General features: G+C 39.6%; 1 protein-coding gene across 40 annotated transcripts in view; it reads right to left on the bottom strand.

The window, feature by feature from the left end:
• The window catches only part of EIF4G3 (eukaryotic translation initiation factor 4 gamma 3), a 378,557-nt gene that overhangs the window by 239,929 nt on the left and 118,657 nt on the right, over positions 1-19,971 (bottom strand). For 20 of the 40 annotated variants that reach the window (XM_067015865.1, XM_067015938.1, XM_067015942.1 and 17 more), the window contains 2 exons: positions 7,953-8,081; positions 6,439-6,498 (listed from right to left, as the gene is read on the bottom strand). The exons of 3 other annotated variants lie outside the window; for them this stretch is intronic. In XM_067015865.1, the coding sequence (XP_066871966.1) occupies positions 6,439-6,474 (36 nt within the window). In that variant the 5' untranslated portion in view covers positions 6,475-6,498; positions 7,953-8,081. The remainder of the gene's footprint in view (positions 1-6,438; positions 6,499-7,952; positions 8,082-19,971) is intronic. 17 more of the 40 variants (XM_067015920.1, XM_067015745.1, XM_059053055.2 and 14 more) reach the window with 1 other exon arrangement.

Here is a 19,971-nt window from a genome sequence, read left to right as displayed (position 1 = left end):
GACTCTTCTACATGTCTACTGTACTTATCCCCTCTGCTGACCTTTCTCCCAGTAGTCCTATCTGCCCACTTCCCCCATAGCTCTTTGAATCACATAAATGGTGCTATGGATGGAGGTGCCTCCCTCGCCCCCTGCAAAAAATTCATAAATTGAAGCCCTAACCCCACAATGTGATGGGGTATTTGGAGATGGGGACTTCAGGAGACAATCAGATTTAGATGAGGTCATGGGGGTGGGGCCCTCATGATGGAATTAGTGCCTTTGTAAGAGACACCAGAGAGCTTGCTTCTCTCTCTCTCTCTCCTCCCACCCCCCACCATATGAGGACATAGAAAGGAGGCAAGGCAGCCTTCTGCAATCCAAGAAGGAAGTTCTCACCAGGAACCAAATCAGTCAGCCAGCACCTGATCTTGGACTTCCTAGCATCCAAAAATGTGAGAAATGTCTGTTGTTTAAGCCACTCAGTCTACGGTATTTTGTTTTGGTAGCCTGAGCTAACTAAGACAAATGGAATATAAATTTTTGCAGGAAAAATCACAAGCACTCTGAACTGAATAGTCAAACCATTCCATTTCCTAATTCTCTGTTCTATTTCCCATCCCCTGATTTACTGGCACATGCTAATTTCTGTAGGTGAACTGAGGCTGCAATTTTCAAAACCATAAAAATCTGAAAAATAATGTCACTGCAAGGTAAAAAACAGACTGGTGGAGCTGAAATGAGTTTCTCTTCTACAACTACGGGAAGTAAGTAAAGTAAAGAGGTAAACCTGCAAGGGAAACTCTGGAAGAGGTTTTGCACTACCTATTAAAACAGATGAGTGGTAGCTAGAGAAATCAAGAAGCGCCTCCCAGGACATGTCCAGAGGAAATAACTCCTTAAACGTGAAACAGATAAAATCCTAAACCTTTTTCCTTTCCCCCTGACAGAACTGAGATGAAAATAAACAACATCATCAACAAAAACTGAGCTTACACCAAAGACAACGAAAAAAATGCTTGTGAAATCACTCAGTTCTTACAGATTGGTTCTTAGAAAATTCTTTCTTTTTCTTTTTTTAATTAATTAATTAATTTTTGGCTGCACTGGGTCTTCGCTGCTGCACACGGGCTTTCTCTAGTTGCGGCGAGCAGGGGCAACTCTTTGTTGCAGTGCACGGGCTTCTTTCACTGCGGTGGCTTCTCTTGTGGCAGAGCATGGGCTCTAGGCGTGCAGGCTTCAGTAGTTGTAGCACTCAGGCTCAGTAGTTGTGGCCCACAGGCTCTAGAGCACAGGCTCATTAGTTGTGGCACACGGGCTTAGCTGCTTCATGGCATGTGGGATCTTCCCGGACCAGGGATCGAACCCTTGCCCCTGCACTGGCAGGTGGATTCTTAACCACTGTGCCACCAGGGAAGTCCCATCTTTGGTTTTTAAAACTGTGTTGAATTAATGTAGAATTCATTTTTAAAACTTTCACTCTTCACACTTAGATATTTCAAAATATAGGTTCCAGTCTTATAGATTTCCCAAACAGAATCTGAAACTTGGTGTTTAGGGTACAGAAAGTCTGAATAATAGTTGCACTTAACTATCATTCTTACAACAAAACTTAAAAACTAACCACAAATATCTTGAAAGAAAATCACTGGGAATTTTTTCCAGTTACATGCAATGCAAAGAGAAGCATAATCAAACAAATATGCCTTTAGGCATATTTCATGGTAAGCTATAAGACTATAAAAGATGAAATTCAGAAAACATCTGGTGAAGTCCTACTTTATAAATATGGTTGCAACTGTCTTTGCTAATAAAGAAAAAAAAGACAAAAGAGCTAAAATTCTCTATCAAATATGACCACATTAAGATAAATCTCAACAATGAGAGGAAAGAGCTTACCACAATTATTTAGCATATATTAGATGAAACCATAGGTATAAAATGATTTAAATTTTTATAAGCCTTACTTTTATACTAATGACACTTGTAAAGGCATGTTAATTTGTAAACTGCTTAATGACAGTATTTGCTGATGAAATTTTCAATAGGTATAAATTTTTAAGTATGTACATATATTATCAACTAAAGAAAACAAAACAGAAGATCTGGCAACAGGACCAACTAAATGCAGTCAGTACTGCAGTTTCTGGAGGTTACATCAAATCTTCATGTGCCATGAATGCAGCTTCCAAACACCAGTCACTTCAAAGACTGCTTTAGACAGCCATAATATGTTCCATGCAGGAGAAGGCAAGTATAAAAAACAATAAATTTTGCTTTGCTTTCTTTTTTTAAGGAATGTCAACATTCATCTATTTCAACAATGAAATGTGAAAAACATTTTCAAAGCTTCCTCTACTTATCCTGGTTAGCAACGCTGTCAGAGTTGCCAAACTCAGAATTTATTTTCTTCATGAAAGACATTTTAAAAATCAAAAAAAGTATAAAAACTTGCTTGCAGTAAATAAAATCACTGTTTAACTTAATAAGAAAGATAAAGCAGTTTGCAAAGTCTGAAACAATCCATCAATCAACAACTGTGAGGCAATAGTGAGTATTTTTCCTTAGTAAAACAAGACCTCTGAAAGGAAAACGAAGTCTGGAAGTTGGATAAAGTAAAAAGATTGCAGGGACCATGAGTTGTTTAATCATATTCTTTTGTAATAATGAAAATAGTAACGTTAAAGTAAGTACCATGATCAATCACTAATCCTCAGTGAAGAAGTCCTTTGCTTAGCATTTCCAGAGACAATAAAGAATCTAACCAGTGGATCACATACCATCACCATCTCAGTCTACTACTTAACATGACCAAGTTGAGCTCTCAGAAAAAGAGAGGAACCAAATGAACAGGAACAGTGGGTGGAAAACATGTTCCACTCCACTTCTTTGGCATTATCCTGAGCATGTCTTCTCAATGATTACTGTGAACATAGCTTAAGAGTTTAGACAGGGATACCAAGAGAAAAAAGAAAAGAACTAGACACTGAACCTGATAATCACTGCCAGTTTGGACTCCTTATTTTGTAATTTAGCTCCATTATGAGAAAACTAACTGAGTTAAAACAAATGTGTACCAACAATTAAGCAACAAGCATGAAACACTTTTGTTTTGCTTAAGTAATTTAAGATAATTCAAGTAACAAACTCCCGATGTTTTTTTAAAAGACACAAGACGAAACAATGCAAAGTTTGCCTAATTTTAAGTATAAAATATAGAATTCATAATGTTTTCATGGGACTTGCCTGGTGGCAGAGTGGTTAAGAATCTGCCTGCCGGGCTTCCCTGGTGGCGCAGTGGTTCAGAGTCTTCCTGCCGATGCAGGGGACACGGGTTCTTGCCCCGGTCCGGGAAGATCCCACATGCCGCGGAGCAGCTGGGCCCGTGAGCCATGGCCGCTGAGCCTGCTCGTCCGGAGCCTGTGCTCCTCAGCGGGAGAGACCACAACAGTGAGAGGCCCACGTGCCGCAAAAAAAAAAAAAAAAAAAGAATACGCCTGCCAATGCAGGGGGCATGGGTTCAAGCCCTGGTCCAGGAAGATTCCACATGCTGCGGAGCAACTAAGCCCGCACGCCACAACTACTGAGCCTGTGCTCTAAAGCCCGCAAGCCACAACTACTGAGCCCGAATGCCACAACTACTGAAGCCCGCACACCTAGAGCCCGTGCTCTGCAACAAGAGAAGCCACAGCAATGAGAAGCATGTGCACCGCAAGGAAGAGTAGCTCCCGCTCGCTGCAACTAGAGAAAGCCGGCACGCAGCAATGAGGACCCAACGCAGCCAAAAAATAAATAAATAAATTTATTTTTTTTAAAAAGGACATGTGGTTAAAGAAGTTTCTCTAATCTTTTCTGCAGTTGATTTGAATCTAATAGTTCTGTGTGTAAGAATAAACCACACTATTTCCAACAGAAAATGACCAAGCCTGGCCTCTACTTTTATCCTGGAAGGGATAAGCAAAGACCTGGGAGACATCTCGAACTCCTGGAGAGAGCTTCTAAACTTCACACTAATACCAGACAGGTAGCCAAATTAGAGACACACACACACACACACACACACACACACACACACACACACACACACTCATAATATCCTGAAGAGAACCAAGTCAGGCACAAAAATAACAAATTTCACTTATTGAAAGCATTAGCATGTCCTGTTCTGAGGCAGAATTTTACAGTCTTCATAACAATCCTCTTAAAGAGTGGTAGAATTCTAATTCTCTCCTACATAGCAGAAGAAGAAACCAAGTTCTAGAGATATCAAATAATTTACTCAACATCATATAACCAGAAAGTCACAGACCAAGTCCCAGAACCTGGAGTCTGTTTTGACTCCAAGCCTCTAATTCTTTTCCCTCTATTTTGAAGGTTCTACTTTCCATAATGATCTACAAACATGTCAACTATTAAACCTAAGGAGGGACTTCCCTGGTGGCACAGTGGTTAAGAATTTGCCTGCCAACGCAAGGGACACGGGTTCGAGCCCTGGCCCAGGAAGATCCCACATGCCGCGGAGCAACTAAGTCTGTGCGCCACAGCTACTGAGCCTGCACTCTAGAGCCCGCGAGCCACAACTAATGAGCCTGCATGCCACAACTACCGAAGCCCATGAACCCAGAGGCCGTGCTCCGCAACAAGAGAAGGCATCACAATGAGAAGCCTGCGCACCAAAACGAAGAGTAGACCCTGCTCTCTGCAACTAGAGAAAGCCCGCGCGCAGCAACAAAGACCCAATGCAGCCAAAAATTAATTGATTAATTAATTTAAAAATATATATAAACCTAAGGAGACTGAGTTTCCTACAGAACTCCCCATTTTTCCAGGTATGCCAATTTAGAAAAACTTCCTCACTCTGTCAACAGATGTTAAAATATTGTTAGGAGACAAATGAATCCATATAAGGCTGTCTCTGAAAGGCAGGGGATAAAAGGGGGGTAATAAATCAGATGTGAGTTACTGGGTTTATCCATCAGATTAGGAAGATGATAACAAAACAGACCACAAAGGGAAGCAAGATATTTGGTGACTCTTCTCCCTGGAATTCATGTACTCTGATTTCTAAAAGAAACTAATAAAATGGCATACAGAAAGGCATTTGTGGGCTCAACAACTGAGACCACTGCTAGATCATCCTTTCTTAAATGCAAACTATGCATTTGCAAGCAGCACCGTCTTTCAGAACACTTAAAGGCTTTGGGCCAACTGCTGGGGTCAAATCACAACTGGAAACAGTAAAAATTTGAAATGGAAAACTAAGCTATTCCCCTTATGTGCCAGTTATCGACTGCTTGCCTTTCAGCTCAAAATTCAACTTGTCTGCCAGTACAGTGAAAATGCATCTGGCACAATGTAAAGCTTTGTCAGTAGAGGGCACTGTAAAGATACTGCAGAGGAAAGGGTTTTGCTTCCTGGTTCCTGTGGGCATGCACAGCAGGCTCCTGCAGAACAGACAGCTTCTCCAGAACCTGACTGCCCCAGTGCCCAGCTGCTCTAGAGGGCGCAGCTTCTTCAGTGTCAGGATTCTGCTGCAACGTGCAGCAGCCAGCAGTACCCAGTAACTAACAGCTACCCCTGGTACCCTCTCAAGCCATTTTGCAGCAGAGTGCCTCCTAGAAGAAACAGCCCTGTGAAGAATTTTCCCTCAGCACCTTAGAAGGCAGAATTCTGGCAAGTTCCAGAGGGTGGATTTCTAGTAAGTTCAACTGATGTGGCACCACAGCAACTTCTCTACCAGAGAACCACATCATGCCAGATCTCAGCCCAAGGTGGGGGGAGCAGTCTCCTAACAGTAGCATGAAATAAAGACGCACAAGGTTAGACAGGCCTTTTTTAGATTTTGGAGAGAACATACATTACATTTGAGTGTGATACACCTCGACCTACCTACAAAGTCATCTGGGAGGTTTCCAGTTTTGATTGAGGGAAAGAACAAAAGGAGGCTCTGCAGTTAGGCTGCAACACAAGCTGCTCTACCACATGGGACCTGTGATCCAGCAGATTCAAGGTTACCTGAAGTGCCTGTGGCAGAGATGCTGTAAGGAGCCTGTAGCCATTGTGTACTGCAGCAGCTCTTTGCTGAAGTAACCGGTGCTAGAGAAGCCAGCTTTCCTCAACACTCCATAAGATGAATTTCCAGCAAATTCCAGAATTTCTGGCATGTTCCACTGGTATGACACTACAATGACTTCTCTACTATAAGGTATGCCACAGCCATGCACTCTCTGCTAACAGGGTGGAGAAGAAGGCTCTTCCATGGGGACTCCATCTTGGCCCCAGGAGAAGCAGCTACTACTCCTTATATTTGTAATTTTTATATCATTTAGAGTTCTCTTTCTTATTAGCCAATCCCTCAGTACTCCAATCCCCTATTATATTTAATAATACTTTATATTAAACTTTCCCTAATCAACTTACTACAGTTTTTCTTTCCTCCTGAGACTCAGACCAACATACCTGATTAATAGCATGGGTGGTTCTGTTCAGTGCCATGAAAACCAACACCGGAAACTCATCCTAAACAATTGAGAATTCATTTTGACTTATTTTACTTTTAAAACTCAAAGTTAAGCAAGAATGATTTAGACCGAGTTTAAGTATAGTACTAAGCCCAAATTAATTTACATATTCCTGAATAGCGCTATTTCAGTCATGCTTTGGCAAGCTGTACATTCCTTCTCCAAACATTCTATAGTTTAAACTATCATTAATCAACCCTTAACTTATAATCACCAGCTTTTAGCATTATTTTCAGTAATTCTTCCTCTTATTATTCAAGCTCTTAAAGGCCTAAAATATAAAAGCCCAAATTGAAAATAATGTTATAATATTAATTTTCATTATTAAAAGGAATGTTTCTTACATGTAAATAATGACAATCTCAAACAGCTTGGTTCAAGGTTATTGGCTTGACTCTCTCTACATTCCAGTAAGAGACTTCTTAACTCTACCCCACTCTTAACCACAAGGAAGACCAAACAAGCATGTAATGGTGAGTTGGTACAAGCTGAAAGTTAATTCTTGGGAAATGGCTTAAAATGCAGGGGATCCACAGCAACATCTTCTTAAAACAGTTTCAGTGTCTCCTGTGCCTGTTACTTGGAAATAAACTAAGGAGTTCACTATTCTTTAACAGTTCAACAAAATTTTAAGCCTAACAAATTCCAATAATCTATTTATAAAACCAAACAAACAAAAAAGCCCTCTAAAATTATCAATACTAAGAGGGAAAGACAGCCGTATCTTTTACGAAAGTAGAAAATAACCACCAACACTCCACCAAAAAGCCAAAAGGGAGACTAACAGATTACACATTGAAAGGCAAACGAGTGCTTTATGAGATTTTTAATGAACTTTATAGAGTCATACTCTAATTTCTAAAACAACAAAAAGGAAAGCTAAATATCACTGACAGTTTATTTTGAATGACTCCATAAATGAAATGTGTAAAACTGTTAGTAGTCACTATCACGGGAGGTGTCTCTAAAAAAATGTATAAGAGAAAAGAGAAATTACTCTTCAAGTAATGTTGTATGTTTGCTTAAAAGTTTGCTTTCGAAAAATAGAAGTTCGGGCTTCCCTGGTGGCACAGTGGTTAAGAACCTGCCTGCCAATGCAGGGGACACGGGTTTGAGCCCTGGTCTGGGAAGATCCCACATGCCGCGGAGCAACTAAGCCCGTGTACCACAACTACTGAGCCTGTGCTCTAGAGCCCGTGAGCCACAACTACTGAAGCCCGCGCACCTAGAGCCCATGCTCCACAACAAGAGAAGCCACCGCAATGAGAAGCCTGCGCACCACAACGAAGAGTAGCCCCCGCTCATCACCAACTAGAAAAAGCCCGCGCACAGCAACAAAGACCCAACGCAACCAAAAATAAATAATAAATAAATAATTTTTTAAAAAAAAGAAAAATAGAAATTCAGCTCTGACATGGAAATTTCTTTTAGGAAAAAAAAGATTTTTCTTACTTGAGAGAGTCCAGGGGACGATGCATGTCCCGGGGGCGTTGCCGCAAGATTTGGATGCCCCTTGTTTATTTCATGTGCCGAGTAAGGGGAAGGGGTTGGGGGTCCCGGCTGTCTTGCTACTTGTGTTACCTGTGAGGAAATCAATTTAGTAAGAGTATTAGTAACTCAATCTTAATAAATATTGCCAAAGTAGCTAATTTTTTAAATATGGAAGTATCTGTCTCATACTTTATACTAAAGTAAGTGCCAGACTGACTAAAGGCTTAAAATTTCCAAATTGAACAAAGGAAATTCCTAGAAAAAAAGACATGAATATTTTCATCCACTTGATAAAAGATTCTTGAGCCATACCTAAAACTATAAATCTTAAAGGAAAAACTATGCTAAAGGAAAAAAGCCAGACTAGAAACCACATACTGTACGATGCCACTTATACGATATTTTGTAAAAGGAACGAAAAAGAAATAAATGATTACAAGGGAAGAGGATAACTACGAAAGGGGCACAGGGAGATTCTGGGGGGATGACATAACTGTTCTGTATCATGACTGTAGTGCAGATTACATATCTCTTTGTGCTTGTCAAAACTAAAGAACGGTATACTAAAAAAGGTGAATTTTACTTTAGGTAAATTATACCTCAATAAACCTGAACCAAAAAGTTACTTATAGAGCATAATCTCATTTTTGTTTTTAAAAAAATACATCTAAATATACATGTACATGCATGCACATGTACATGTATATATATTTCTATATGTGTATCTACATCTATATATGTGTGCATATATATAATATACTCACAAGTATACATGTCATATTAAAAAGATCTGTAAGAAGATACACAAAGATCTTAAGAAAGCATGCAGGTGTTTCTTTTTTTTCCTATCATTTTTATTTTCTAATATAGTTCAACAGTCAGTTAGCTATTTTACCCAAGTTCTTAGATCCCCTGAATTCTACCACAGAGTTAAAAACTCTACCCAGAGAGAAATGAAAGTGGTCTCCAAATGACATTAGATTTTCCTGGAATTCACACAATCAGTCAGAGGCTCTGAAGAAAGTCTACTCCCTGATAATCTAACCCTAGAATCCATTATGTCTATCTAAAACAGGCATAAATGCCTAAAGGCTCAGCTACCTGTTCCCAAAGCTGAAATAAAATGGAATCACGGAGAACTAACTACAGTCAAAAGCTTACAGGCTAGTAAGAGACACGAATATGCTAAAATGTGACCAAAGTTTAAAACTGAAATTAATTGTATTTAATTTCTTCCCTGCTTTTTACATAGCTTTATGATTTCCTTGAAAAACTTTGTTTCCAATTTGGAGTGAAAATTACATTTATAAGGGCATGAGGTTTACCATGAAATGTTATAGCATTTATAAATCACATCAGGGCAATTTTTCAAAGGATAAAAGTCAGAATGCTATCTAAACATCGACTTTAGAAAATTAATAACCAGAAATGAAGGGATCTTACAAGCAAATTTCTCACCAACAAGGCTTTATAAATTCATATTCTTGTTTCTCATGCTTTAGAATAAATTATTTTGATACTCTACTAAAGCAAAGCATCAAAATGGACACACATTTTTAACATTAGGAAAAAAATATGCACAATGAAAGAAAGTAAAAGAAGTTAGCTATACAAAATGTCAAGTCAGGGCTTCCCTGGTGGCGCAGTGGTTGAGAATCCGCCTGCCGATGCAGGAGACACGGGTTCGTGCCCTGGTCCGGGAAGATCCCACATGCCGCGGAGCAACTAAGCCCGTGAGCCATGGCCGCTAGGCCTGCGCGTCCGGAGCCTGTGCTCCGCAACGGGAGAGGCCACAACAGTGAGAGGCCCGCATACCGCAAAAAAAAAAAATAAAATAAAATAAACAAAATGTCAAGTCAATTCTCCAATTCATTCTGACAAAACAATCAAAGATTAAATTTACCCAGGGCAAAAAATCATAATATGGAAAAATGTTTTTCAAATTTCTATTAAGAATAAATGAATATTAAAAGATACTTTTACATGGCCATACTACCCAAAGCGATCTACAGACTTAGTTTGATCCCTATCAAACTACCCATGACACTTTTCACATAACTAAAACAAATAATCCTAAAATTTATATGGAACCATAAAAGACCCAGAAGTACCAAAGCAACCCTGAGGAAAAAGAACAAAGCAGGAGGCATAACCCTCCAGACTTCAGACAACACTACAAAGCTACAGTAATCAAAACAGTGTGGTATTGGAACAAAAAACAGATATATGGATGAATGGAACAGAATAGAGAGCCCAGAAATAAACTCACACACCTATGGTCAGTTAATGTTCAACAAAGGGGACAAGAATATACAATGGAGAAAAGACAGTCTCTTCAGCAAGAGTGGTGTTGGAAAGTTGAACAGCCACATGCAAATCAATGAAGTTAGAACACACCCTCATACCATACACAAAAATAAACTCAAAATGGCTTAAAGACTTAAGACACAACATCACAAAACTCCTAGAAGAGAACACAAGCAAAACATTTTCTGACATAAACCATACCAATGTTTTCTTAGGTCAGTCCACCAAAGGCAATAGAAATAAAAGCAAAAATTAGCAAATGGGATCTAATCAAACATAAGTTTTTGCACAGCAAAGGAAACCATAAACAAAATGGATAACCTACAGACTGGGAGAAAATATTTGCAAATGATGCAACCAACAAGGGCTTAATTTCCAAAATACAAAAACAGCTCATACAACTCAATAACAACAAAAAAAAACCCAACTGAAAAGTGGGCATAAAACCTAAATAGACATTTTTCCAAAGAAGACATACAGATGGCTCATAGGCACATGGAAAGATGCTCAACATTGCTAATTATTAGAGAAATGCAAACCAAAACTACAATGAGGTATCACCTCACACCAGTCAGAATAGTCATCATTAAAAAGTCTAAAAATAACAAATGCTGGAGGGGGTGTGGAGAAAAGGGAACCTTCCTACACTGTTGCTGGGAATGTAAATTAGTGCAGCCACTATGGAAATAAGTATGTAAGTTCCTTCAGAAACTAAAAATAGTTGCCATATGATCCAGCAATCCCATTCCTGGGAATATACCCAGATAAAACTATAATTCAAAAAATACATGCACCCCTATGTTCACAGCAGCACTATTTACTACAGCCAAGACATGGAAATAAAGAAGATGTGGTACACACACACACACACACACACACACACACACACACACACACACACAGAGGAATATTACTCAGCCATTAAAAAGAATGAAATAATGCCATTTGCAGCAACACGGATGAACCTAGAGACTATTATACTAAGTGAAGTAAGTCAGAAGGAGAAAGACAAACACAATATGATATCATTTATATGCGGAACCTAAAATACAACACAAATGAACATATCTATGAAAGAGAAACAGACTCACAGATATAAACTGACTTGTGGTTGCCAAGAGGGAGGCGGGTTGGGGAGGGATGGAGTAGGAGTTTGGGGTTAGCAGATGCAAACGCTTATATATAGAATGATAAACAAGGTCCTACTATATGGCACAGGGAAGCATATTCAATATCCTGTGATAAACCACAATGGAAAAGAATATGAAAAAGAATGTATATGTATAACTGAATCACTTTGCTATACAGCAGAAATTAACACATTATAAATCAACTATCCTTCAATAAAATTTAAAAATAAATAAAATATATTACTACATGCATATCACAAATAACACAAATAATGAGCTTTTTAAAAAAATCTTCACCCCAATATTGCCAAGGATCTAAGGAAACAGGATATAGACAGGATACTGTGAATGGGCTTACCATGTCCCCAGAACTACAGAGCAATGCATCACAGCTGCCTTAAAACCACACCCAAAGAATGATTCCATTTTGGAATACATACCCTGAAGAAATAATCTTACCTCAAAAACTAGGAACTTAAATATATGAGAGCAAAAAAGGTAGAAATAGCAAATAATGAGAAAATAAAGTAACATAACTGAAGACATAAAAAATACATAGAGGGCTTCCCTGGTGGCACAGTGGTTGAGGTCCGCCTGCCGATGCAGGGGACGCGGGTTCATGCCCCGGTCTGGGAGGATCCCACATGCTGCGGAGCGGCTGGGCCCGTGAGCCATGGCCGCTGAGCCTGCGCGTCCGGATCCTGTGCTCCGCAACGGGAGAGGCCGCAGCAGTGAGAGGCCCGTGTACCGCAAAAAAAAACAAAAAAAAACAAAAAAAACATAGATGTGAACTGCCACTAATTGAAATGAATATGTGAAACAATCAAGAGTAAAAAAGAAAAGATACACCCTTTAGAACTACAAAGAAATTCTTCTATATTCTACTGACAAAGACCAAAATAACTAAATCAATGATTTCAGATAAAGATTAGTGTTAAGCGCACCGCAACTAGAGAGCCCGCGTGCCACAAACTACAGAGCCCACGGGCTCTGGAGCCCGTGCTCCATAACTAGAGAGAAGCCCGTGCACCGCAAGGAAGAGCCTGCGTGCTGCAACAAAAGATCCCGTATGCCACAATGAAGATCCCGCATGCCACAACTAAGACCCGACACAGCCAAAGATAAAAAATAAATACACAAATATTAAAAAAAAAAAGATTAGTGTTCATGTTTCCCTGAAAACTGCTTAAGTGCACTTTTTAGAATATTGTTATCACCCCATGAAATGCAGATGTTTGACAAAAGGAGAAAAGGCATTTAGCCAAGGCACATGCTACTGCTAACATTAAAATTTTCCTTAAAGCAAGCACCAGTGAAAAACAACCTTCATAGGCAAATATCCCTGAAGTATGCATTCTCTGGTTCCTAAAGGGGTAGGCAAATTGCAGGAATGCTTTGGTATTGTATATTCTAGTAGAATATTCCCTCCCAAATTTGGAGGTTTCTACTAATAAAAGCAAACCAAAGAAAATAAATCTGTATCAAAATAATAGGAGAATCATGTCATTCTTAAAAATTCTCCCCAAAAAATCTACTACATGCAATAAATCTCTGGCCTTCACTGTGATCTATTTAATTCAAAAAGACCCCTTATTACAGGTGTCATACTGCATTACATACTACATGTTTGCTTTTAGTGTACTATAGAGCTTACTATCTTTGCCCAGGAAAAAGGTATACCATCTTCAATTAGAAATTACAAAATATAAGTAGGTAACACAACCCTATCCCAAGGAAATGGCACAAGGGCTAATGAAGTTGTTGAGGATAAAATTCAAAGTCACGTGAAACTTTGAATATCTTCTTTCAAAATATTCCTAGATGAATGATTCTTGAATTTTCTAGTCTCTGGCTACAGTTTCTTCTCCTCTCTGGCTAACTTATTCCATTTCAGATCATACTGCTATAATCCATGTCCTTTGAAGGTAGTGACAAGAAGTTCTCATGTAGTGGGGAAAAATACATGTTTTCCCATTATTTATTATTAGTACCGTCTCAATTATGGAGGCTGGGAGTAGAAGTAGAAAATAGCTAACTATGGCAACTACTTAACCACCTCCAAAGCTAAAAAGATTTTTGTCTTTTATGTAATATTCATCTTAAGCAAAATTAATCAACCATTTTGTGGTATGCAGAGTGTGTGTGTGTGTCCTGTATTTATATATGCCCAAGAAACATTTACTTTTTATAGATATTATAGTTTTGCATTGGCAATAATGTAGAGCATCCAGAATTCTCATCCATATGCTGGTGGAAACGTAAATTGCTATAAGCTCTTTGGGAAAGAATTTGGCATTAGTTAGTAACCTTGAAAACAAGCATACCCTATAACCTAGCGCTTCCTAGGTATACATTTGTGAGAAACAGGAAAATGTGCACCGAGGTACGTGTACAAAAATGTCCATAGTTGCATTGTTCTTACTACCAAAAACTGGAAATAACACAGCCATTCATTAGCAGGAGAATGGATCAATAATGGAATATTTTCCTACATGGACATCAAATTTAAAACTCCAGCAACACATCACAACTTGAATGATACTCATTAATGATACTGAGTGAAAGAAAACACAGAAGACTACAGAGTATGATTCCAATAAAGTTCCAAAATAAACAAAACTTGACTATACTAATTTAGAAATACATAAATGGATGGCAACACTGTAAATAAGAGCAGGAATTTTTTTTTAAGGCAGATATATTGGGAAGACAAGGAGTTAAGATCAGGTAAGGCCACATTATGTTTTATTTTTTTACACCTGGGAGGTGAGACACAGATTTTGCTTTAAAATTATTTGTTAAACTCTACTTTTACGTTTTATGCACTTCTATGCATGTATGTTATAATCCTCCTCCACTCCCTAAAAAAGCTTACAGACCAAAACAAGCAAATTACTTAGGACCTGGGGTAAAATACTAGTTACACTGGTACTAGTTATATTGCTGTTCTACAAGAGGAGTAAGAATATGAAAATAAATTAAAAGAAAACCTCTAAAATTTTATCTTAGTGGAAACTTCAGCTAGCTAGTAAATTTTCATTCAAGAGTTCTACCTAAAATCATCTCCTATAAAATCAATGATATTTGGTGGTTGCTGACCAATGTAACTTGAAGAATCTTTTGAAAGTTTAAAGCTAAAGCATAAAGGCCATGGAAACTAAGATGAGTCAGTAAGTATAAAGTTGACGGCCTCCTTGGTGGTGCAGTGGCTAAGAATCCGCCTGCCAATGCAGGGGACACGAGTTTGAGCCCTGGTCTGGGAAGATCCCACATGCTGCAGAGCAACTAAACCTGTGCACCACAACTACTGAGCCTACGCTCTAGAGCCCACGAGCCACAACTACTGAGTCTATGCGCCACAACTACTGAAGCCCGTGCACCCTAGAACTCATGCTCCACAACAAGAGAAGCCACCGCAATGAGAAGCTCATGCACCGCAACGAAGAGTAGCTGCCGCTCGATGCAACTAGAGAAAGCCCACGTGCAGCAATGAAGACCCCACACAGCCAAAAATAAATAAATAAAATAAATAATAATAAATTTTTAAGTTGATTTATTCAGCACTAAATTACCTGATTTGAAAAAATATTCTGGCCAATTAAAGGCTGTAATACATAAACTACAATTTTCAAATAATAGTAATTTAAAAATTAAAGTTTCCTGAACATGATCATTATCTCATGACCCCAGAGCAATGAAAATACCGTGTGGAAAACAGATGTGGGGGAAAAATGGCCAGGTTTAAGCAACAGGAAGTAGGGACTATGGAGAACTGGACAGAATACCCATCCCCCATAGGGCAGTAGATACTCAGATACTCAGCTGTAGCCAAGTGCTGCCATTCAGGAATTCCAAATAAGCCATGCAGTATCTTCCAAGTTTTCAAGAAAACTAAATATAAAGATTTTTACATGAAATTTTCCTGACCTCCAAAACACTGTACAAGCCAAATAAAGCACATCTATAGATTAAGTACACAGGCATTAAAAAAAAAAAAAAAACAAAAAAAAAACAGTACACAGGCAGCCAGTGTGTGAATCTGGCTCTAGGGGTACCTCATGATCATCACCAAATATGAACTTTCCGGGTTTGTTTGTTTGTTTTGGCAAAACAAAGGACTATTTATTACTTTCAACAACAGTAGCCAGAGTATGAGCATTTTTGCGCCACACTTTGAACCTGAGTCCCAGGGCAACACAAAGAGGGCCAGATGACAAGTGCACATAAGGTGACTTGCATTACCTGAAAGAACACTGCACTTAGGGAACTTGAATCTTTTATAATGGGCAGTAAGCATGCTGCCTTTTGCTCCAGAAAGAGACATTATTTTTTTTTTTTTTTTTTTTTTTTTTTTTTTTTTTTTTTTTTTTTTTTTTTTTTTTTTGCGGTATGCGGGCCTCTCACTGTTGTGGCCTCTCCCGTTGTGGAGCACAGGCTCCGGACGCACAGGCCCAGCGGCCATGGCTCACGGGCCTAGCCGCTCCGCGGCATGTGGGATCCTCCCGGACCAGGGCACGAACCCGTGTCTCCTGCATCGGCAGGCGGATTCTCAACCACTGCGCCACCAGGGAAGCCCGAGACATTATTTTTATTATACAATAAGTAGGCACGCACATTTGCTCTGAATGTCTTATACACTGCCATGGTGTTCTTCCACCTCTGCCACTTTATGTACCAACAGAAGGAAAAGGGTAAAGAAAAAAAATGAGAACAGTAAAGCTCTGATGAATTTATTCAGAATATTCTAATCAGCAAATCTAGAGAGAATAAACTTTGTTTTAAGGAAGGACTCATGTATAGACCTGTGACTGAATTCTAGACAAATAGTCATTGAATGAATACAGATATATTGTTAAACATTATATACACATATATAAAGTATTATACCTTTATTCATTGCATCTACATAATATATGCATATATTGCACATTATATGCAATAAAAACAAAGCACTTAAAAAAACACATTAATTAAATCTTTATTAAAAGAATTACAAAGGATTCCTATCAAGAAATACTAATGTTTTCAGCAAAAAATGATTAATATAAAGGTTAAACAGGCACATGGTTTATGTCTGAGAAGCCATCCCTTAACTTTTTATCCCAAGATGAAGTTTATTTAGTCATCTAAAAGCATTCCAACAGCTGCAATTCCCACATGGAAATGACCAAGTTCAATTTCTGGTAGACTGGAAAGATTCCAAAGCTTTTCTTACTTGGTTAATTTCAATACTCTATGAGATCCTCTAGCAGCTGAATGGATAAGTAGTTTCTCCTTCTGATTAGTTTTTCATGTATATCATCCTCGTTCTTCCTTCAGGTCATTTATTTCCCAATATCTAGAGATATTTTTAATTACAGATATTGGGAAATAAATAAAAGCTGGTTTAGTCAACTAAAAAGGAACATTACAGTGGATACTAGAAAATTTTACTATGTATCATGACATTTTTCAAAGTCTCTTCAACATTATCACTGCCAATCCCCTCCCATAACCAAGAAAAAGAGAAAGTGACTTTCCTCTTTGTTCTACTCCTAGCTACACTTATTAGGTTGAACCATATGGAACTTCAGATATTCAAGTTGTTTTTCACATTTAAAAAAAAGGCAATTTCATGATTCCAGTAATACTTAAACACTCAAGCAAACAGACGCTATCATGGACTGTTCTGATAAATGTAATATTTAAACAAAGGATGTCACAGTCATCAACATCTGCAGCTTTCCACTGTGAGCCGGTGAGCCCTGAGGAAACTCAGGGCTGAAAAGACTACCTGCCGGGACTTCCCTGGTGATCCAGTGGTTAAGAATCCCCCTTCCAATGCAGGAGATGCGGGTTCGAGCCCTGGTCAGGGAACTAAGATCCCACATGCCACGGGGCAACTAAATCCGCACACCACAACCTACTGAGCTAGTGCGATCTAGAGCCCGTGGTCCACAACTACAATAGTCCAAGTGCCACAACTACTGAGCTCACGCACTCGAGAGGCTGTGGGCCACAACTAAGAGAGCCCTCATGGGACTTCCCTGGTGGCACAGTGGATAAGACTGAGCTCCCAATGCAGGGGGCTCAGCTTCAATCCCTGGTCAGGGCACTAGATCCCAAATGCATGCCACAACTAAGAGTTCAAATGCCACAACTAAGGAGGCTGCCTGCCGCAACTAAGACCCGGTGCAACCAAATAAAATAAACAAATAAATCTTTTTTTAAAAAAATAGAGAGAGAGCCCTCGCGCCGCAACTACCAAGCCCGCGAGCTCTGGAGCCTGCTCACCACAACTAGCATGAAGCCCACACACCGCAACGAAGAGCCCATGCACCGCAACGAAGAGCCCATGCACCACAACGAAAGATCCCACATGCTACATCCAAGATCCCATGTGCCACAAACCAATACCCAATGCAGCCAAATAAATAAATAAAATTTTTTTTAAAAATACCTGCCATCTAGCAGCCATCAGACTGTAGCCACTCCCTACCATGAGCCCTGAGGAAACTCAGGATGTGAAAACACAGAATACTGGCCCCAGAAAGCTGAGGTGCATACCAAAGGAATGATTTCAGTGAGCCCAGTCTCTTGCATCCTCCCATACACAGAAAAGCACTAAATTCCTTAACTTGAGATATCTGGTTTTCTTTAATTAACAATAATCTTTTGACGTTCAGACTACCTGCCCTTTGTTACAAAACTTCTATATTACCTGGCTCCCACCATCACCTCTTTGGAGCAGTCTCTCAGAGCTTCTGAAATGCTGTCTCCCAGACTGCAGTCCACATTTTGGCCCCAAATAAAACTTAACTCGCAATTCTCATGTTGTGCATTTTTTTAAAGTCATCAGTTCTATCATGGACTCTGTAGTACTGGGTTCAATTCTGAAGATTGTTTCTTTTCATATTTATTAATTGGCAATGGAAACAAGAGAAAGAAAAGCAGATTAGCTGCTTTTTCAATGTTAACAGTTGAGTATCTACCACAGATCAGTAACAATAGAACAAAACTGAGAAAAAAACACCTGGCCTCCAAACATGTCTAGGTATAAAAGGTAACAAACAACATACCAAGTGTGAATCCTTCAGGGCCAGAGGACAAACTGTTGCAAGCAGAATTCTAAAATGGCTCTCAATATTCCTGTCTCTGGTGCACGTACCCTGTATAATTCCTTCCCCTTAATATACCAGTGAATATAATGGAATATCACTCCTATGACTAGGTAACTACACAGATGACTTCAAGTTAATCAAGAAAGATTATCCTGGGTGGGTGTGAACTTATTAGGTGAGCTCTTTAAAACACAGTGAATCAGAGAGGTACTCTTCTTTTTTTTTTTCTCTTTTTTTTCTATATTTATTTTTGGCTGTGTTGGGTCTTCATTTCTGTGCAAGGGCTTTCTCTAGTTGCAGCAAGCGGGGGGCACTCTTCATCATGGTGCACGGGCCTCTCACTATCGCGGCCTCTCTTGTTGCAGAGCACAGGCTCCAGATGCGCAGGTCAGTAGTTGTGGCTCATGGGCCCAGTTGCTCCGCGGCATGTGGAATCTTCCCAGACCAGGGCTCAAACCCGTGGCCCCTGCATTGGCAGGCAGATTCTCAACCACTGCGCCACCAGGGAAGCCCCTCTCCTGCTTTCTTAAAGACTAAGCTGACTTAGAGGTTATGCAAGGACCACACAGCAAGGACCCAAAGGTAGCGTCTAGGAGCTGAGGGCAATCCCTAGCCAACAGCCAGCAAGAAAACAGGGATCTCAGTCCAACAACTACAAGGAAATAAATTCTTCCAACTATCCTAATGGGTATGGAAGTGAACCCCAAGCCTTACATGAGATTCCAGTCCTTGCCAACACTTTTAATTTCAGCATGGTCCTGAGCAGAGGACCCTGCTAGCCCAGACCCACAAAATCTGTGAAGTAATAAATGGGTGCTACTATAACCTGTTAATTCTGTGATTTGTTACATAGTAATAACAAAAACTAGGAAAAGACCTCACATGGCAGAGAAAACAACGGGTGTAATATAAGACCCTGAGATCTTGACAAGGTCAAGCAATGGAAGTGACTAAACTGTTACAAGTCGGGGGTCAGGGGTAGTCCCCCCATCATGAGGCTAAAAAGAGATGGCAGCAGAGGCAATATTACTTAAGGGCTTGTAGGCATGGTAAGGACATGGGATATTATTCTAAGTGGAATAGAAAGCTAATGGAAATTTTTCTTTTTTTGGCTGTGCTGGGTCTTCATTGCAGCGCACGGGCTTCTCTAGTGGTGGCACGCAAAGCCTCATTAGTTGCCGCACACAGGCTTAGTTGCCCCACAGAATGTGGGATCTTAGTTCCCCGACCAGAGATCAAACCTGCATCCCCTGCATTGGAAGGCGGATTCTTAACCACTGGACCACCAGGGAAGTCCCGCTATTGGAAATTTTAAGCAGGAGCATGACCAGATCTGATGTTTTCCAAAGATCATTTTGGTTGCTTTGTGAAAAGAAAGCATTGAAGAGCACAGAAATGGAAACAGATTAGTTTAAAAGCTATCACAATAAGCTAGGCCAAAAT

This window comes from Kogia breviceps, chromosome 1 (genome assembly GCF_026419965.1).
Source record: "Kogia breviceps isolate mKogBre1 chromosome 1, mKogBre1 haplotype 1, whole genome shotgun sequence".
Classification (NCBI taxonomy): domain Eukaryota; kingdom Metazoa; phylum Chordata; class Mammalia; order Artiodactyla; family Physeteridae; genus Kogia; species Kogia breviceps.
This window is presented reverse-complemented; position numbering and strand designations above follow the sequence as displayed.